Source organism: Abramis brama (assembly GCF_963993115.1).
Source record: "Abramis brama genome assembly, chromosome: 22".
Taxonomy (NCBI): Eukaryota; Metazoa; Chordata; class Actinopteri; order Cypriniformes; family Leuciscidae; genus Abramis; species Abramis brama.
In genome coordinates, this window is record NC_139984.1 from 2,577,764 (window position 1) to 2,598,580 (window position 20,817).

At 45.4% G+C, this 20,817-nt stretch overlaps 1 protein-coding gene across 1 annotated transcript; it reads right to left on the minus strand.

Annotated features, from left to right (window-relative positions):
• Positions 1-2,318: 2,318 nt before the first annotated feature.
• tafazzin (tafazzin, phospholipid-lysophospholipid transacylase) lies at positions 2,319-17,308 on the minus strand. Its single transcript, XM_084098783.1, has 11 exons — positions 17,243-17,308; positions 16,658-16,787; positions 16,428-16,556; positions 16,305-16,350; positions 16,122-16,207; positions 13,657-13,737; positions 13,527-13,568; positions 13,383-13,445; positions 3,493-3,545; positions 3,338-3,415; positions 2,319-3,251 (listed from the first exon to the last, which is right to left on the minus strand). Exons 2-11 carry the CDS (start codon positions 16,764-16,766, stop codon positions 3,150-3,152), a joined length of 789 nt encoding a protein of 262 aa, XP_083954909.1. The 5' UTR covers positions 16,767-16,787; positions 17,243-17,308; the 3' UTR covers positions 2,319-3,149.
• Between the last annotated feature and the right edge of the window lie 3,509 nt (positions 17,309-20,817).

The following is a 20,817-nucleotide window of genomic DNA, read 5'->3' on the forward strand; positions in this document are numbered from 1 at the left end:
CTGAAAGACACTTATGCCCAAATAATTAATTCAATATTCAAAAGACAATATTTCACATTTTGAAATATGAGATCCGCTGGTTATTCAATCACATGATTTGTTGAGGCAAAGGTCACGTGAGGGTTTTTTTTTTTTGCAAGCGTTTACATTTACATATAAACTGATGCTGGCCTGTGCTTCACTACAGTGTAAATATGCAGCAGTCAAAACTTTTGTTTTAGACAATATTCTGAGTTTAATTCCATTAATATACCGAGTATTAAGTGTAGCGCTGCAGTGTAAAAATGGCTTTGGTTGATGCAGATTTAATTGGTAACAAATCAGAATAAAATGACACTATAGGCTGAGTAAATTTAAGATTTTAACATTAAAGATGACATACATATACACTCACCTTAAGGATTATTAGGAACACCATACTAATACTGTGTTTGACCCCCTTTCGCCTTCAGAACTGCCTTAATTCTACGTGGCATTGATTCAACAAGGTGCTGAAAGCATTCTTTAGAAATGTTGGCCCATATTGATAGGATAGCATCTTGCAGTTGATGGAGATTTGTGGGATACACATCCAGGGCACGAAGCTCCCGTTCCACCACATCCCAAAGATGCTCTATTGGGTTGAGATCTGGTGACTGTGGGGGCCATTTTAGTACAGTGAACTCAATGTCATGTTCAAGAAACCAATTTGAAATGATTCGAGCTTTGTGACATGGTGCATTATCCTGCTGGAAGTAGCCATCAGAGGATGGGTACATGGTGGTCATAAAGGGATGGACATGGTCAGAAACAATGCTCAGGTAGGCCGTGGCATTTAAACGATGCCCAATTGGCACTAAGGGGCCTAAAGTGTGCCAAGAAAACATCCCCCACACCATTACACCACCACCACCAGCCTGCACAGTGGTAACAAGGCATGATGGATCCATGTTCTCATTCTGTTTACGCCAAATTCTGACTCTACCATCTGAATGTCTCAACAGAAATCGAGACTCATCAGACCAGGCAACATTTTTCCAGTCTTCAACTGTCCAATTTTGGTGAGCTTGTGCAAATTGTAGCCTCTTTTTCCTATTTGTAGTGGAGATGAGTGGTACCCGGTGGGGTCTTCTGCTGTTGTAGCCCATCCGCCTCAAGGTTGTGCGTGTTGTGGCTTCACAAATGCTTTGCTGCATACCTCGGTTGTAACGAGTGGTTATTTCAGTCAAAGTTGCTCTTCTATCAGCTTGAATCAGTCGGCCCATTCTCCTCTGACCTCTAGCATCAACAAGGCATTTTCGCCTGCAGGACTGCCGCATACTGGATGTTTTTCCCTTTTCACACCATTCTTTGTAAACCCTAGAAATGGTTGTGCGTGAAAATCCCAGTAACTGAGCGGATTGTGAAATACTCAGACCGGCCCGTCTGGCACCAACAACCATGCCACGCTCAGAATTGCTTAAATCACCTTTCTTTCCCATTCTGACATTCAGTTTGGAGTTAAGGAGATTGTCTTCTTCTTCTTCTTTTTCGTTTTTATTGGCGGCTTGCTTCTTAGAAGGAGATTGTCTTGACCAGGACCACACCCCTAAATGCATTGAAGCAACTGCCATGTGATTGGTTGATTAGATAATTGCATTAATGAGAAATTGAACAGGTGTTCCTAATAATCCTTTAGGTGAGTGTATAATAAGGTTAGATCAAATTCATTCAAAGTGTTATTTCAGGATTTTGAACTCTTGTAACTAAAAGAGCACTTGCTATACTGTATAACAGCTATTAATCATTACCCTCAACAACAGCACCGCTTTGATGAACAAATAGCATGTATTATATGTTATTATTTTCCAGTGTAATGACTTAGATTTGTATAAACTTATCTATAGAATAATAACCAAAACAATAGAATATTGTCATACATGTACCTTATCTGTCATATAATTTCAGCATCATGCCTTGTCACTCAGCGTATTGTCTAATTTATTCCCCCTTCTCCTTTTTATATATCTGTTTCTTTTTGATGTTATTTGTTACTGTCTGTATGTTGTTTTGAGATTATATATTTTTTTAATGACATTTATGGATTTGATCAATTCTCTCATTTTGAGTTCAATGACCTGCACACTTACATATTTTCAGCAGTCAGATGATTTGAAAACAATATAATATAATATAATATAATTTCCTGTAAAGCTGCTTTGAAATGATGTGTATTAGGAAAAGCGCTATACAAATAAATGTGAACATCTTTAGTCCAGTCATATTTATCACCTTTCATTAAACTGAGAAGTCGTGGTAGGAAAACACCTTAAACACATGATAATAAAAATGACAGTGTAGCCAGTTTTATCTTTTTATTTAACTTTTTTGCTTTATATTTTGAACAATATCAAATATCAATTTATCCCTAAAATGTATTTAACAAAATATTATCACCTTTCACATGCTTTTGATCAACTCTCATTCCATCATGATTTAGGCAAATAAGATGCATAAGTGCATTGTGAAATAATTCAGTTCACAGTCAGAATTATGTATTTACAGAGCATGAACAGTCAAATACTGCACCAAATATTAACGGCTATTACTGTCATCTCGAAATTCTCAATCTGTCATTAAAAAGACTGACTAAATCCTTCAGCATTCCCAGTAAATCAAGAATTTAACATTGTTAATATGTCTGTCATCACAATTACTGATCCAGCTATGACAAATGAGCATGCAAACAAATTCAACATGTTCAGATATTCAAGAAATTTAATACAAATGACTCACTGACATGCGTTACTAGTAAAAGAGCTATTTTCAACACTAAGTTTTCTGAAGGGTAAAGTATCGTGTAGAATTAAGTAGAAATCAACGACTGTGGGAGGATGCAACATATGGTGCTCCGCAGTCTGAAGGCATTTCCAGGCGGTCACACACTGTGTGTGTCCTGAGGTCTTGAACATGGCTTGAGTCACAACTCATTCACAACAACAAAAGCTCATATCAGCTCATATCTGACTGTCCACACACACATCCACTCATTCACCTCTCATGCCTCTTCATCACGGGTATAACACTCCTTACAGAGATGCCGTGCACCTCTCGGTGTGTATCCTCTGCTCTAGAGGTGTAAGGCCAGGGTTAGCTGAAGGGCGATGTCTCCCGAGACGAGTTCCTCGCTGTTATGTGCAGTTCTGTATCCTGTGATGAAGAGCTTCAGCCTGGGCTTTCAAACCGAGAAACTCCCCTTGAACAAAGTCTGTCACGGTTTTCCGCATTTCCATCTGTAAGGAAACCAATGTTGCTCTCAACTGCAAGCCTATCAGTTTGACACACACATCACTCATCTCGCTGTCACATGACCACCTACCGGACTGGTGTTTTCAGCTCTCAGCGCGTCCACCAGATGTCTGACTGTGAAGGGTTTTCCAACGAGAACGGTTATTCGCTGCACAGAACGGAAGAACAGTGTGACAACGGAAGATCAGCGCATGTGACACATCGCACAAGGAAAGTGTGTATTACCTGTCCCACTCGAGGAATGTAAGGAGCTTTATTTGGCAGGACATCATTCAGACCTGAAGAACAAAGGTCCACAAGTAAGGAATAGCTCAGATATTCATCATGAAGTCATGTGCTGTGGTAGACACGTACGCCTCTGAGGGCCAGACTGACCGACAGCTCCAGCTCAAACCCTCTTTAGGCGTTAAACTACTGTCAGGATTTACTAAAGACACGCAGTGTAAAACTAGCGCTGGAAAGGCGTGGACAGGGTTACTTTTGCGGCTGACCTTATTACATATGCATTTGTAGAAGTTTTCCTTTCAGACTCAGTATTTAAGAAGGAGAGTAATTAAATGAATCACGCAAGGTGATTTACTGGTGTTTGAGCTCGTCACTGTACTGGTGTTTGAGCTCGTCACTGTACTGGTGTTTGAGCTCGTCAGTGTACTGGTGTTTGAGCTCGTCAGTGTACTGGTGTTTGAGCTCGTCACTGTACTGGTGTTTGAGCTCGTCACTGTACTGGTGTTTGTGCTCGTCAGTGTACTGGTGTTTGAGCTCGTCACTGTACTGGTGTTTGAGCTCGTCAGTGTACTGGTGTTTGAGCTCGTCACTGTACTGGTGTTTGAGCTCGTCACTGTACTGGTGTTTGAGCTCGTCACTGTACTGGTGTTTGAGCTCGTCACTGTACTGGTGTTTGAGCTCGTCAGTGTACTGGTGTTTGAGCTCGTCACTGTGCTGGTGTTTGAGCTCGTCAGTGTACTGGTGTTTGAGCTCGTCACTGTACTGGTGTTTGAGCTCGTCACTGTACTGGTGTTTGAGCTCGTCAGTGTACTGGTGTTTGAGCTCGTCAGTGTACTGGTGTTTGTGCTCGTCAGTGTACTGGTGTTTGAGCTCGTCACCTCGTCAGTGTACTGGTGTTTGAGCTCGTCAGTGTACTGGTGTTTGAGCTCGTCACTGTACTGGTGTTTGAGCTCGTCACTGTACTGGTGTTTGAGCTCGTCAGTGTACTGGTGTTTGTGCTCGTCAGTGTACTGGTGTTTGAGCTCGTCACCTCGTCAGTGTACTGGTGTTTCAGCTCGTCACTGTACTGGTGTTTGCGCTCGTCACTGTACTGGTGTTTCAGCTCGTCACTGTACCGGTGTTTGCGCTCGTCACTGTACTGGTGTTTCAGCTCGTCACTGTACCGGTGTTTGCGCTCGTCACTGTACTGGTGTTTCAGCTCGTCACTGTACCGGTGTTTGTGCTCGTCACTGTACTGGTGTTTGAGCTCGTCAGTGTACTGGTGTTTGAGCTCGTCAGTGTACCGGTGTTTGAGCTCGTCACTGTACTGGTGTTTGTGCTCGTCAGTGTACTGGTGTTTGTGCTCGTCAGTGTACTGGTGTTTGAGCTCGTCACTGTACTGGTGTTTGTGCTCGTCAGTGTACTGGTGTTTGTGCTCGTCAGTGTACTGGTGTTTGAGCTCGTCACTGTACTGGTGTTTGAGCTCGTCAGTGTACTGGTGTTTGTGCTCGTCAGTGTACTGGTGTTTGAGCTCGTCACTGTACTGGTGTTTCAGCTCGTCAGTGTACTGGTGTTTGAGCTCGTCAGTGTACTGGTGTTTGAGCTCGTCAGTGTACTGGTGTTTGAGCTCGTCACTGTACTGGTGTTTGTGCTCGTCAGTGTACTGGTGTTTGTGCTCGTCAGTGTACTGGTGTTTGAGCTCGTCACTGTACTGGTGTTTCAGCTCGTCAGTGTACTGGTGTTTGAGCTCGTCAGTGTACTGGTGTTTGAGCTCGTCAGTGTACCGGTGTTTGAGCTCGTCACTGTACTGGTGTTTGTGCTCGTCAGTGTACTGGTGTTTGTGCTCGTCAGTGTACTGGTGTTTGAGCTCGTCACTGTACTGGTGTTTGTGCTCGTCAGTGTACTGGTGTTTGTGCTCGTCAGTGTACTGGTGTTTGAGCTCGTCACTGTACTGGTGTTTGAGCTCGTCAGTGTACTGGTGTTTGAGCTCGTCAGTGTACCGGTGTTTGAGCTCGTCACTGTACTGGTGTTTGAGCTCGTCAGTGTACTGGTGTTTGTGCTCGTCACTGTACTGGTGTTTGAGCTCGTCAGTGTACCGGTGTTTGAGCTCGTCACTGTACTGGTGTTTGAGCTCGTCAGTGTACTGGTGTTTGAGCTCGTCACTGTACCGGTGTTTGAGCTCGTCAGTGTACTGGTGTTTGAGCTCGTCACTGTACTGGTGTTTGAGCTCGTCAGTGTACTGGTGTTTGTGCTCGTCAGTGTACTGGTGTTTGAGCTCGTCACTGTACTGGTGTTTGTGCTCGTCACTGTACTGGTGTTTGAGCTCGTCACTGTACTGGTGTTTGTGCTCGTCAGTGTACTGGTGTTTGAGCTCGTCACTGTACTGGTGTTTGAGCTCGTCAGTGTACTGGTGTTTGTGCTCGTCAGTGTACTGGTGTTTGAGCTCGTCACTGTACTGGTGTTTGTGCTCGTCAGTGTACTGGTGTTTGAGCTCGTCACTGTACTGGTGTTTGTGCTCGTCAGTGTACTGGTGTTTGAGCTCGTCACTGTACTGGTGTTTGAGCTCGTCAGTGTACTGGTGTTTGAGCTCGTCAGTGTACTGGTGTTTGAGCTCGTCACTGTACTGGTGTTTGAGCTCGTCACTGTACTGGTGTTTGAGCTCGTCAGTGTACTGGTGTTTGTGCTCGTCAGTGTACTGGTGTTTGAGCTCGTCACTGTACTGGTGTTTGTGCTCGTCAGTGTACTGGTGTTTGAGCTCGTCAGTGTACTGGTGTTTGAGCTCGTCAGTGTACTGGTGTTTGCGCTCGTCACTGTACTGGTGTTTGAGCTCGTCAGTGTACTGGTGTTTCAGCTCGTCACTGTACTGGTGTTTGCGCTCGTCACTGTACTGGTGTTTGAGCTCGTCACTGTACTGGTGTTTGCGCTCGTCACTGTACTGGTGTTTGAGCTCGTCAGTGTACTGGTGTTTCAGCTCGTCACTGTACCGGTGTTTGCGCTCGTCACTGTACCGGTGTTTGAGCTCGTCAGTGTACTGGTGTTTGAGCTCGTCACTGTACTGGTGTTTGTGCTCGTCAGTGTACTGGTGTTTGTGCTCGTCAGTGTACTGGTGTTTGAGCTCGTCACTGTACTGGTGTTTGTGCTCGTCAGTGTACTGGTGTTTGAGCTCGTCACTGTACTGGTGTTTGAGCTCGTCACTGTACTGGTGTTTGAGCTCGTCACTGTACCGGTGTTTGAGCTCGTCAGTGTACCGGTGTTTGCGCTCGTCACTGTACCGGTGTTTGAGCTCGTCAGTGTACTGGTGTTTGAGCTCGTCAGTGTACTGGTGTTTGAGCTCGTCAGTGTACTGGTGTTTGAGCTCGTCACTGTACTGGTGTTTGTGCTCGTCAGTGTACTGGTGTTTGAGCTCGTCACTGTACTGGTGTTTGAGCTCGTCACTGTACCGCTGTTTGAGCTCGTCACTGTACCGCTGTTTGAGCTCGTCACTGTACCGCTGTTTGAGCTCGTCAGTGTACCGGTGTTTGTGCTCGTCAGTGTACTGGTGTTTGAGCTCGTCACTGTACTGGTGTTTGCGCTCGTCAGTGTACTGGTGTTTGAGCTCGTCAGTGTACTGGTGTTTGAGCTCGTCAGTGTACTGGTGTTTGAGCTCGTCAGTGTACTGGTGTTTGAGCTCGTCAGTGTACTGGTGTTTGAGCTCGTCAGTGTACCGGTGTTTGAGCTCGTCACTGTACCGGTGTTTGCGCTCGTCACTGTACCGGTGTTTGAGCTCGTCACTGTACCGGTGTTTGAGCTCGTCACTGTACCGGTGTTTGTGCTCGTCAGTGTACTGGTGTTTGAGCTCGTCAGTGTACTGGTGTTTGAGCTCGTCACTGTACTGGTGTTTGAGCTCGTCACTGTACTGGTGTTTGAGCTCGTCACTGTACTGGTGTTTGTGCTCGTCAGTGTACTGGTGTTTGAGCTCGTCACTGTACTGGTGTTTGAGCTCGTCAGTGTACTGGTGTTTGAGCTCGTCACTGTACTGGTGTTTGAGCTCGTCACTGTACTGGTGTTTGAGCTCGTCACTGTACTGGTGTTTGAGCTCGTCACTGTACTGGTGTTTGAGCTCGTCAGTGTACTGGTGTTTGAGCTCGTCACTGTGCTGGTGTTTGAGCTCGTCAGTGTACTGGTGTTTGAGCTCGTCACTGTACTGGTGTTTGAGCTCGTCAGTGTACTGGTGTTTGAGCTCGTCAGTGTACTGGTGTTTGTGCTCGTCAGTGTACTGGTGTTTGAGCTCGTCACCTCGTCAGTGTACTGGTGTTTCAGCTCGTCACTGTACTGGTGTTTGTGCTCGTCAGTGTACTGGTGTTTCAGCTCGTCACTGTACCGGTGTTTGTGCTCGTCACTGTACTGGTGTTTGAGCTCGTCAGTGTACTGGTGTTTGAGCTCGTCAGTGTACCGGTGTTTGAGCTCGTCACTGTACTGGTGTTTGTGCTCGTCAGTGTACTGGTGTTTGTGCTCGTCAGTGTACTGGTGTTTGAGCTCGTCACTGTACTGGTGTTTGTGCTCGTCACTGTACTGGTGTTTGAGCTCGTCACTGTACTGGTGTTTGTGCTCGTCAGTGTACTGGTGTTTGAGCTCGTCACTGTACTGGTGTTTGAGCTCGTCAGTGTACTGGTGTTTGTGCTCGTCAGTGTACTGGTGTTTGAGCTCGTCACTGTACTGGTGTTTGTGCTCGTCAGTGTACTGGTGTTTGAGCTCGTCACTGTACTGGTGTTTGTGCTCGTCAGTGTACTGGTGTTTGAGCTCGTCACTGTACTGGTGTTTGTGCTCGTCAGTGTACTGGTGTTTGAGCTCGTCACTGTACTGGTGTTTGTGCTCGTCACTGTACTGGTGTTTGAGCTCGTCACTGTACTGGTGTTTGAGCTCGTCAGTGTACTGGTGTTTGAGCTCGTCAGTGTACCGGTGTTTGCGCTCGTCACTGTACCGGTGTTTGAGCTCGTCAGTGTACCGGTGTTTGCGCTCGTCACTGTACCGGTGTTTGAGCTCGTCACTGTACTGGTGTTTGAGCTCGTCAGTGTACTGGTGTTTGTGCTCGTCAGTGTACTGGTGTTTGAGCTCGTCACTGTACTGGTGTTTGAGCTCGTCAGTGTACTGGTGTTTGAGCTCGTCACTGTACTGGTGTTTGAGCTCGTCAGTGTACTGGTGTTTGAGCTCGTCACTGTACTGGTGTTTGAGCTCGTCACTGTACTGGTGTTTGAGCTCGTCACTGTACTGGTGTTTGAGCTCGTCAGTGTACTGGTGTTTGAGCTCGTCACTGTACTGGTGTTTGAGCTCGTCACTGTACCGGTGTTTGTGCTCGTCAGTGTACTGGTGTTTGAGCTCGTCACTGTACCGGTGTTTGAGCTCGTCAGTGTACCGGTGTTTGAGCTCGTCAGTGTACTGGTGTTTGAGCTCGTCAGTGTACTGGTGTTTGAGCTCGTCAGTGTACTGGTGTTTGAGCTCGTCACTGTACCGGTGTTTGAGCTCGTCACTGTACTGGTGTTTGAGCTCGTCACTGTACTGGTGTTTGAGCTCGTCAGTGTACTGGTGTTTGAGCTCGTCAGTGTACTGGTGTTTGAGCTCGTCACTGTACTGGTGTTTGAGCTCGTCACTGTACTGGTGTTTGAGCTCGTCAGTGTACTGGTGTTTGTGCTCGTCAGTGTACTGGTGTTTGAGCTCGTCACTGTACTGGTGTTTGTGCTCGTCAGTGTACTGGTGTTTGAGCTCGTCAGTGTACTGGTGTTTGAGCTCGTCAGTGTACTGGTGTTTGAGCTCGTCAGTGTACTGGTGTTTGAGCTCGTCAGTGTACTGGTGTTTGAGCTCGTCAGTGTACTGGTGTTTCAGCTCGTCACTGTACCGGTGTTTGCGCTCGTCACTGTACCGGTGTTTGAGCTCGTCAGTGTACCGCTGTTTGAGCTCGTCAGTGTACTGGTGTTTGAGCTCGTCAGTGTACTGGTGTTTGAGCTCGTCAGTGTACTGGTGTTTGAGCTCGTCACTGTACTGGTGTTTGTGCTCGTCAGTGTACTGGTGTTTGAGCTCGTCACTGTACTGGTGTTTGTGCTCGTCAGTGTACTGGTGTTTGAGCTCGTCACTGTACTGGTGTTTGTGCTCGTCACTGTACTGGTGTTTGAGCTCGTCACTGTACCGGTGTTTGAGCTCGTCAGTGTACCGGTGTTTGCGCTCGTCACTGTACCGGTGTTTGAGCTCGTCACTGTACCGCTGTTTGAGCTCGTCAGTGTACTGGTGTTTGAGCTCGTCAGTGTACTGGTGTTTGAGCTCGTCAGTGTACTGGTGTTTGAGCTCGTCACTGTACTGGTGTTTGAGCTCGTCAGTGTACTGGTGTTTGAGCTCGTCACTGTACTGGTGTTTGTGCTCGTCAGTGTACTGGTGTTTGAGCTCGTCACTGTACCGGTGTTTGAGCTCGTCACTGTACCGGTGTTTGAGCTCGTCACTGTACCGCTGTTTGAGCTCGTCACTGTACCGCTGTTTGAGCTCGTCAGTGTACTGGTGTTTGTGCTCGTCAGTGTACTGGTGTTTGAGCTCGTCACTGTACTGGTGTTTGAGCTCGTCAGTGTACTGGTGTTTGAGCTCGTCACTGTACTGGTGTTTGAGCTCGTCAGTGTACTGGTGTTTGAGCTCGTCACTGTACTGGTGTTTGAGCTCGTCAGTGTACTGGTGTTTGAGCTCGTCACTGTACTGGTGTTTGAGCTCGTCAGTGTACTGGTGTTTGAGCTCGTCAGTGTACTGGTGTTTGAGCTCGTCACTGTACTGGTGTTTGAGCTCGTCAGTGTACTGGTGTTTGTGCTCGTCAGTGTACTGGTGTTTGAGCTCGTCACTGTACTGGTGTTTGTGCTCGTCAGTGTACTGGTGTTTGAGCTCGTCACTGTACTGGTGTTTGCGCTCGTCAGTGTACTGGTGTTTGAGCTCGTCAGTGTACTGGTGTTTGAGCTCGTCAGTGTACTGGTGTTTGAGCTCGTCAGTGTACTGGTGTTTGAGCTCGTCAGTGTACTGGTGTTTGAGCTCGTCACTGTACCGGTGTTTGCGCTCGTCACTGTACCGGTGTTTGAGCTCGTCACTGTACCGGTGTTTGTGCTCGTCAGTGTACCGGTGTTTGAGCTCGTCAGTGTACTGGTGTTTGAGCTCGTCAGTGTACTGGTGTTTGTGCTCGTCACTGTACTGGTGTTTGAGCTCGTCACTGTACCGGTGTTTGAGCTCGTCAGTGTACCGGTGTTTGTGCTCGTCACTGTACCGGTGTTTGAGCTCGTCACTGTACTGGTGTTTGTGCTCGTCAGTGTACTGGTGTTTGAGCTCGTCACTGTACTGGTGTTTGAGCTCGTCAGTGTACTGGTGTTTGAGCTCGTCAGTGTACTGGTGTTTGTGCTCGTCACTGTACTGGTGTTTGAGCTCGTCACTGTACCGGTGTTTGCGCTCGTCACTGTACCGGTGTTTGAGCTCGTCAGTGTACCGGTGTTTGAGCTCGTCACTGTACCGGTGTTTGAGCTCGTCAGTGTACTGGTGTTTGTGCTCGTCACTGTACCGGTGTTTGAGCTCGTCAGTGTACTGGTGTTTGTGCTCGTCACTGTACTGGTGTTTGAGCTCGTCACTGTACCGGTGTTTGCGCTCGTCACTGTACCGGTGTTTGAGCTCGTCAGTGTACTGGTGTTTGAGCTCGTCACTGTACTGGTGTTTGAGCTCGTCAGTGTACTGGTGTTTGAGCTCGTCACTGTACCGGTGTTTGAGCTCGTCACTGTACCGGTGTTTGAGCTCGTCACTGTACCGGTGTTTGTGCTCGTCAGTGTACTGGTGTTTGTGCTCGTCAGTGTACCGGTGTTTGAGCTCGTCACTGTACCGGTGTTTGAGCTCGTCACTGTACCGGTGTTTGAGCTCGTCACTGTACCGGTGTTTGAGCTCGTCAGTGTACTGGTGTTTGAGCTCGTCACTGTACTGGTGTTTGAGCTCGTCAGTGTACTGGTGTTTGAGCTCGTCACTGTACCGGTGTTTGAGCTCGTCAGTGTACTGGTGTTTGAGCTCGTCACTGTACTGGTGTTTGAGCTCGTCAGTGTACTGGTGTTTGAGCTCGTCACTGTACCGGTGTTTGAGCTCGTCACTGTACCGGTGTTTGAGCTCGTCACTGTACCGGTGTTTGTGCTCGTCAGTGTACTGGTGTTTGTGCTCGTCAGTGTACTGGTGTTTGAGCTCGTCACTGTACTGGTGTTTGCGCTCGTCAGTGTACTGGTGTTTGTGCTCGTCAGTGTACTGGTGTTTGTGCTCGTCAGTGTACTGGTGTTTGAGCTCGTCAGTGTACTGGTGTTTGAGCTCGTCACTGTACTGGTGTTTGTGCTCGTCAGTGTACTGGTGTTTGAGCTCGTCAGTGTACTGGTGTTTGTGCTCGTCACTGTACTGGTGTTTGAGCTCGTCACTGTACTGGTGTTTGAGCTCGTCACTGTACTGGTGTTTGAGCTCGTCACTGTACCGGTGTTTGTGCTCGTCAGTGTACCGGTGTTTGTGCTCGTCAGTGTACCGGTGTTTGCGCTCGTCACTGTACCGGTGTTTGCGCTCGTCACTGTACCGGTGTTTGCGCTCGTCACTGTACCGGTGTTTGAGCTCGTCACTGTACCGGTGTTTGAGCTCGTCACTGTACTGGTGTTTGAGCTCGTCACTGTACTGGTGTTTGTGCTCGTCACTGTACTGGTGTTTGAGCTCGTCACTGTACCGGTGTTTGCGCTCGTCACTGTACCGGTGTTTGAGCTCGTCAGTGTACTGGTGTTTGAGCTCGTCACTGTACTGGTGTTTGTGCTCGTCACTGTACTGGTGTTTGAGCTCGTCACTGTACTGGTGTTTGAGCTCGTCACTGTACTGGTGTTTGTGCTCGTCACTGTACTGGTGTTTGTGCTCGTCACTGTACTGGTGTTTGTGCTCGTCACTGTACTGGTGTTTGTGCTCGTCAGTGTACTGGTGTTTGTGCTCGTCAGTGTACTGGTGTTTGAGCTCGTCACTGTACTGGTGTTTGAGCTCGTCAGTGTACCGGTGTTTGCGCTCGTCAGTGTACCGGTGTTTGAGCTCGTCAGTGTACCGGTGTTTGTGCTCGTCAGTGTACCGGTGTTTGTGCTCGTCACTGTACTGGTGTTTGAGCTCGTCACTGTACTGGTGTTTGAGCTCGTCAGTGTACTGGTGTTTGTGCTCGTCAGTGTACTGGTGTTTGAGCTCGTCAGTGTACTGGTGTTTGAGCTCGTCAGTGTACTGGTGTTTGAGCTCGTCAGTGTACTGGTGTTTGTGCTCGTCAGTGTACTGGTGTTTGAGCTCGTCAGTGTACTGGTGTTTGAGCTCGTCACTGTACCGGTGTTTGAGCTCGTCAGTGTACTGGTGTTTGAGCTAGTCACTGTACTGGTGTTTGAGCTCGTCACTGTACCGGTGTTTGAGCTCGTCACTGTACCGGTGTTTGCGCTATTATATAACACCCCAAAAAGCATGTCTTAACCCACTTTGCGACATGGCTGCACTTGTTGCTGCTAGGAGGAGACACCGCAGAGAACAGAGAGCGCCTGGTAGAAAATATTTTCCACTGGTATTCATTTCTTTGGAACGCCAGAGGAAGACGTTATAAGAACATATATATACAAACTTTTCAATGTACTGTGGCTTCTTTAGCTGGGATTCACAGTCTGCATTTTCACCAGCGTTACCCGTGGTCCCGGCGCTAACTTGCGCTGCTCTTGGTAGATTGCGTTGGTCATTATGTAAATGATTTGACTGCGTCTGTTCTTTAATTTGCGTGTCGTCAGTAGATCACGCGCAAAACTAGCCACTCCCATCTGCACTTTTGTGGAATTGCGCTCTCACGCTAATTTGCCCGGTTTAGTAAATCTGGCTCTTGAACTTGTGCGTGCATAACTCACCTAGATGCCACATGGGTAAAATGATTGGGTGAAGAGAGCACTCTGCAATCAAACGTCCAATTCCTGTACAGAAACAAAAGGATTTACTTAACTAAACATAAGGGTGAAACAAGAGGTATCTAGTTATAGGAGTGTAAATCTTACCCCACTTTATCCTCATGAAGTCTCCAGTCATGTTCACTTTACCTGGAGGAGAAAACACACCATATTTCCTAGACATTAGGAAAGTTGTACACGAAACAAATATTAAGGTTAAAAATATGAGTGTCTGTACCCTCTGGAAATATGTGTACCCAATCCCCTTGATTCAGCTTTTCCAACAGGAAATCCATTCCTTTCTGATAGACTCCATCTCCTGGAAAACAGAGGACGGTTGGGCCGTTTCATTTACAATACCTTAAAACCCTGATCAACTCGAGTGTCTTCTATATTAATTGGCTTTAAAAAGCACTGAGAACTGTACTATTAGCATGTATTTGTGATTTATCATATCTGACTGTCAGTTAACAGCAGTTAGGTAGAGATAAATGACTCTTCTTCTAATCGTATTGCACTGATGAGATTAAGCTTACTCTTACTCTTTACGATCTCTTCCGAGCCGACTGCTTCTGAACACAGGGCCTGCCTCCGATACAAGCCATAGTGCTTTTACAACAGTCAAATGTTTCAGACTAGCATATGTGGAAAGGCAGATAATGGCTTCAAAACAAAACAACAAAAAAACGAATTTGACAGAATAACAGGATAAAAATATTGATCTGACACTTCTTGTGATAGCAGAATATTATAGCTTTATACAAGTCTAAAGTCACTCTGCTGTAATAATGTGTGTGTGAAGTGAATGAATGAATGAAACGAGCACAATGATCTCAACATCACACACGTGTTCTACTAATTGATATATACAGTACCAGTCAAAAGTTTGGAAACATTACTATTTTTAATGTTTTTGAAAGAAGTCTCTTATGCTCATCAAGCCTGCAGTTAAAAAAAACAAAAAAACAGTAATATTATGAAATATTATTACAATTTAAAATAATGGTTCTCTTTTTTAATATACTTCAAAATGTAATTTATTTTTGTGATGCAAAGCTGAATTTTCATCAGCAAGTACTCCAGTCTTTGGTGTCTTATGATCCTTCAGAAATCATTCTAATATGATGATTTATGATCAATGTTGGAAACAGTTGTGCTGCTTAATATTTTTTTTATAACCTGAGATAATCTTTTGTAACAATATACACTACCGTTCAAAAGTTTGGGAACAATAACTATTTTTTTTTAAAGAAATTAGTACTTTAATTCAACAAGGATGCGTTAAATTGATAAAAGGTGATGGTAACGATTTATATTGTTAGAAATGTTTTTATTTTGAATAAATGCTGTTTTTATGAATAAATGCTGTTAACGTTTTACTCATCAATGAATCCTGAAAAAAGTATTCCAAAAAAATATATTAAACAGCACAACTGTTTCCATCATTGATAATAACTGAGTATCAAATCATCATATTAGAATGATTTCTGAAGGATCATAAGACACCAAAGACTGGAGTACTTGCTGATGAAAATTCAGCTTTGCATCACAAAAATAAATTACATTTTAAAATATATTAAAAAAGAGAACCATTATTTTAAATTGTAATAATATTTCATAATATTACTGTTTTTTTTTAGTTTTTTTTTGTTTTTTTAACTGCAGGCTTGATGAGCATAAGAGACTTCTTTCAAAAACATTAAAAATAGTAATGTTTCCAAACTTTTGACTGGTACTGTATATTTAACGTACGATATGATACACGAATGACTGTAAATGAGATGTGCGCAGCGCAGTCTAAAATCAAATATCTGCGTTGTTGCCTGTGCGTCTCTCAGAAATAAGAGCTTGACAAGAGTCTTATCAACTAAGATACCGAATCATACACACGTTCTACTAATTGACGTCTTGTTCGACATGATGTGTTAATAAATGCATTTAGTAATGTTAACAAATGAGACCTTATTGTAAAATGTGACCAAAGTTGTTTTTAGATTTGTAGAAATTTTCTGCCATTGAAAATTTTCTTTCATTTCCATGTTCTCTAATCTGCTATTTTATGTAGAATCCTCTTACCCTTGCTTTTATTTTGTGATTATTTTTATTCCTCTCTCTGTAAAGCACTTTGAATTGCCATAGTGTATGAAATGTGCTATATAAATACACTTGCCTTGAGGTTATGGATGATTGTCCTAACAGAAACTGCCTCTAGTTCCTCTAGAAATTTAAATTAAAAAGATTTTTTCCCTTCTTTTATTTAACATTTAGTATTATTGATTTAATTAGAAGACATTAAACAAAGAAAATTTGCAATGATAAAATATATATATTTTATGAGTTATAAAAAGGCATATTTGTTAAATGAAAACTATGAAGTGAAAAGAAAAAAAACAGGGCTTCTCATGTCATTCCCTGACCTCGGGGTCAAAGCCCCGGCCACTTCCGGATATGGATATTGAGATCAGATTTGGATATTGAGATCAGATTTGGATATTGAGATCAGATTTGGGCTCCGCTGCACACCCCTATTTCAGATCAGTGTTTTCAGTTTTGCATGCAAATAATATTACTTGCTAATAGAAAATGCATTACTGACTGAATTTTGATTTAGTATAAAAAAAATGTTTTATAAATGTTTCTAAAACCTGTGTGAAATAAAAGCAGACTGCAGAAATGATCAAATGTGTCATTAGAAGAGTTTACCTCGAACAACAGGCACACACTTCCCTCTGCTGAAGAAGCTGGAGTGAAACTCTCTTGTGAAACAGATATCAGAGGCAGCAGGTGCCCTGGACACACACACACACACACACACACCACACGACATGATATGAACTGACAACACCTTTCCATGAGTCTCCAGATTCGGCCTTCATTCACACACACCATCTCATCCTGTTAAAGTTCCACAGCTGCCGGAGCTTCAGGACTCCTGAAAAACACCACAACTGCGTTCAGTTTTCTGCAGGCGAGTGTCCTCTACAGTACAGCGATCCGAGGCCGGCCTACCCCAGAGGTGTGGGTCATCCATGCAGGACTGGTGATTGCACAGGGTGATGAGTGGGGTGTCCCGAGGACGCTCGTCCACCAGGTCCAGCAACACATCCGGGTTGTGCACCATCAGAGAGTTGAAATACTCTAGTGTCAGGCAAATTCAGAGAAAGTCATTCAGTTACATCTGCCGTAAGTTCATAGCACACGTTATTGAAAATACGAGTATGGAGAAACATTGGCCTCACTGGTCCAAAGGTAACTGTAGGAGCCCACCATCCCCGTGATGACCCTGCTGGAGACCCTCCAGCCCAGCCGAGGGCACTGTGGGAAGGGCCATGCCACCTCCAAGGGCATCTCTCAGCATTCACACACTCACTGACACAACACAACACAACACAACACAACACACAGCTTTAACAGCTGGCAGGGTCTGTCAGGAATGTACATGTCTGTGCAGTTCAATTGCTGAGTGTATGTTCGCTTCAGATGTGGCATGTTATCATTTTGGTAGAGATCTGTTTAAGCATATGTCCAACTAAAAATACAGGAGCAGCCTGGCAGCCGTTAATTACACAATATTGAGAAATAGTGTGTGTAGTAATAGCGAATACACAAAATACAGCGACAAAATATGACATAAATGAATGCTGAATGTCAAAACATGAGAAACTTCCTCATTTTAAACTGAAACGTGTAATGTAAACAAGATAACAGCACTGAGTATAGTTATGGGTGTGGTTCATTGTTTTGAGATTGTCTGTAATAACAAAGTTAATTGTTACGTGAGGTTGGTTTATTGTAAAATGTAAGTTTAGTTGTAATCTTCCCACCTTCTTCTGTCCCGTCAGCCGATGGCCGCAGAAATGCAGCGGAACCGGAAACACTATTCCACCGTGAGGGATTGTGGGAGGTGTAGTTTTGTAGTCGTTATTGGTTTCCTTGGCCTTGAGGGATCTATTCTAACATATTAGTATTAGGTTAGGAGGACAAAAATAGTGTCGCAGGACTACTGAAGGGCATTTATTTATTTTATTTATTTGTATTACAGAAAAGAAGAGTATGTTATAAATACTACACAAGAAAATACAACAAACGTAACGAGTTGCACACTAGGGGGATTAGATCTACATAAACATTTACACATTTACACATTTTCAAAGTTGTTACTGCTTTTTGCTTGATAGAAAATCGAGTCAATATAAAGCTCCATTTCTTTCTTAAATGATGTAAAACAGTTTTTTTTTTACTGGAAAATTTACATTTGTGAATATGAAATTTTGCCATTAAAATAATAAAATGTATTATATAAACCTGACTGTGCTTGTCTCTATAGTTCTCCAAAAAGACCAAATAGTAAATGTTTCCAAAACAACACAAATTGGCCATAAATGTTCTTACAAATGGGCAGTGCCAAAATAAATGAACCACAGTTTCAGACAACTGTCGCAAAAAGTGCAATTAAAATCAAATTCACTTTTAAAAATTTGATTCACTTTTTCACTTTTCACAAAGTAATGTTTAACTGGGTAAATTCTATGTATAATTTTGAATGATTCCTCCTTAACTTTGTTTGCAATTAAATAATTGATTAGGTATAAGCCAAACCTTTTTCCACACAGTATTGTCTGTCAATTGATTCCAATATGAGCAAATATAAGGTAGAGACATATGGTTTCTTATGTTTTGTATGTTCTGTTCTCTTTCATAGGTTCACTCGACGCTGCGTAGTGATGACGCAAAGGGAACGCCCCCAAGGCGGTGCAGATTGTCTGAACCCGTAAAGAATCACGCAATTCATTGGCCTGATGGCGCGGGCGCCTCCTCAGCAGCGCTACGTCACTCACCCTTTATATAGTGAACGCGCCATCTTGGTGAAGCACTATGGATTTGCGTCGTTGCCAGCCTCAGTGCTCTCGCTTCATTGCAAGTGACGACCCGCATGGTAAGTGTGTGAAATGTCTTGGCATAGCACATGCTCGAGAGGCTATTTTTGGCGCTTCTAGCTGCAAGTCTTGTGAGAATTTTAGACTAAAAACTGTCCGCGCTAGGCTTGCCTGCTTTGATAAAGATATCCAGTCCGCACTCCCCCGCCGCGCTGCTGTTAATGACGAGGCCCGCGGCCTTCATAAAGCCAAGGCCTGGGGATCGGACGTCGAGCTCGAGGCGTTAGAAAGTGAGCAGGCCTGCTATTCCCTCTCTCACTCTCTCTCGCACGCTGTGGCGATTCTCTGGTGGAGTTTCTACACGACTATTTATGCCCCAGTCCAGAGGCACGCAACATCTTCTCCTTTGGACTGGAGGATGTTTTATTCAACGCGGTGTCTGATTCTGAGGATTTCGGGTCCGCGGCCAATGCTCTCCCGCCCAGTGGCCAGGAAGCGCAGCCCTCTACGGCCTACACCGAGCTCGTGGATGTGTTAGCACGTGCTACTGAGAAGCTTAGCATTGAATGGCTGGACGAGCCTCGTGATTCTCAGTCCTCCAAGCTCAACGAACGTTTTCTGGGTCAATCTCTTCACGACACTTTAGAAGAAAGCTGCCATTTTTCAACGATCTTCACTGTGAGATTTCTAGGCCCTGGAAGCAACCTTTCTCCGCGCGGCTGACTAATGCTGCGGCCTCTGACTTCACCAACCTGGTTGGTTCTGTGGAGCAGGGCTACACGTGCATTCCAGTGGTTGAGGACACATTGTCCACACACCTTTCGCCTTCGTCCACTCCTTCCTGGAAGTCTTGCCCTCTTCTTCCATTGAAGCCCTGCAAGACCACGTAGCCCTCGTGGGAAAATCTTGCACGGCGCTCCATACCATGGCAATTCTCCAGGCCTACCAAGCGGAAGCCCTCAAGGAAATGGACGAGGACGGGGGCCTCACCCCGGAAACGGTCAAAGAGACAAATGACAAATTCCGATCTGCTAGGACACGCCGGCTGCCTTTAAGCAGTTTATGCCTAGGAGGGCCTGTGATCCTCCAACTCCTTCCCCAGCGCCTAGAGACCGCTTCACACACCACAAAGAGGCCCCTAGAAGGAGTGACTAGCTGAGACATCTCCCACCTCGCACGGTCTGGGGAGCTCTTGGTCGTCCGATGCCCCGTCAGCGCCCCCGTAGACGCGTTGACCTGAGGCAGCCAACAAAACCCGCTGCTTCAGCTTCGCAGGGGCATTCCTGATCCACGTGTCAGGAAACGGAGAGCTTCCCCCATCTCAGAAGGGAGGGACAGACTGCTGAAGCGTATCTGTTTCCCCTCGAGATGCTCTCCGGATCAAAATCTGTCATACCCCTGTTGTAGCAAATTCTAAGTCCTCAAATCGGGTCTCGAAGAAATCTCTAAGAGTCGAAGTTCCAGGTCTCAAAAGTAACTTTATTGACAAGCAACAAAGTGAGATGCCAGCTGGCCATCTGATCTGCAATGGTCAGAACCTCAGGTCTTATACCTTTTCTTATCACTAGGTAGCCAATCAGCTATCAAGATCTCGCTACCGTTAGCATCATCTTTCCCGGAGACATTATTCTATTGGTGGAAAAATCTTTGGTCATACCCATTTTTAAAGAATATCTTTGGTCACATGATTCAATGCACCTGCAGTGTTGTAATACCATCCATCATTTTTAATTAACGTTTTTAGTACCATCTTATCAGCTACCTATACACATCTTCTCTCTGAGCTTGTTAGGTACTCTTTCATCCTCACAGACCACTTGACCTAATTTGACCTGATGTATCCTGATTTAACCTGGGTTCTGACTGAGACACAGAAATACAGACTTTTACATGAGGCAAAGGAAAATCTCCAACACCCCCCGCTTGGGGATGCAGAGTCAACCTGCCAAAACCATCTCTCTGTATTGAAGGATTGAGACGCTCAAGGCTATCTCCCCTCAATGCATCTTCTCGCTTGAGCTGTTTCACCCACGGAAGGAGACGCATCTAGCTTTCTCCTTGTGTTGAATGCTCAAGCCCCTATGCTAGACCCCAGAATGAGAGAGACCTCGGTGACCCCTGTGGGCCAATCTTCACAGTCAAAGGACGCCTCAGGCCCTCCTTCGTTTTAGCTCTGTGCCCACCACCTCTCGCTGGCTGTCACTCAGAGAGTCTGGCGGCGAGGCCCCTACAAAGGCCCATTCCCGCGCAGCCCTTGTCTCATCACCTAGCAGCGTGGAGACTTCTGCCAGGTGTGTCGTGCTGGGTTCTCCACACAATCCAATTTGGATACTCCAGTTCTGCCGCAACCCTCCGTGCTTCGATGGAGTTCACCCCACTGTCACGAACAGCACCCTAGAGGCTTCTGTTCTACAGCAAGAAGAAACGTCCCTCCTCCTGAAGGGAGCGATAGATGAGGTTCCTCCTTCAGACTTGGACCGCGGTTTCTTCAGCCGCTACTTCCTCATCCCAAAGAAGGATGG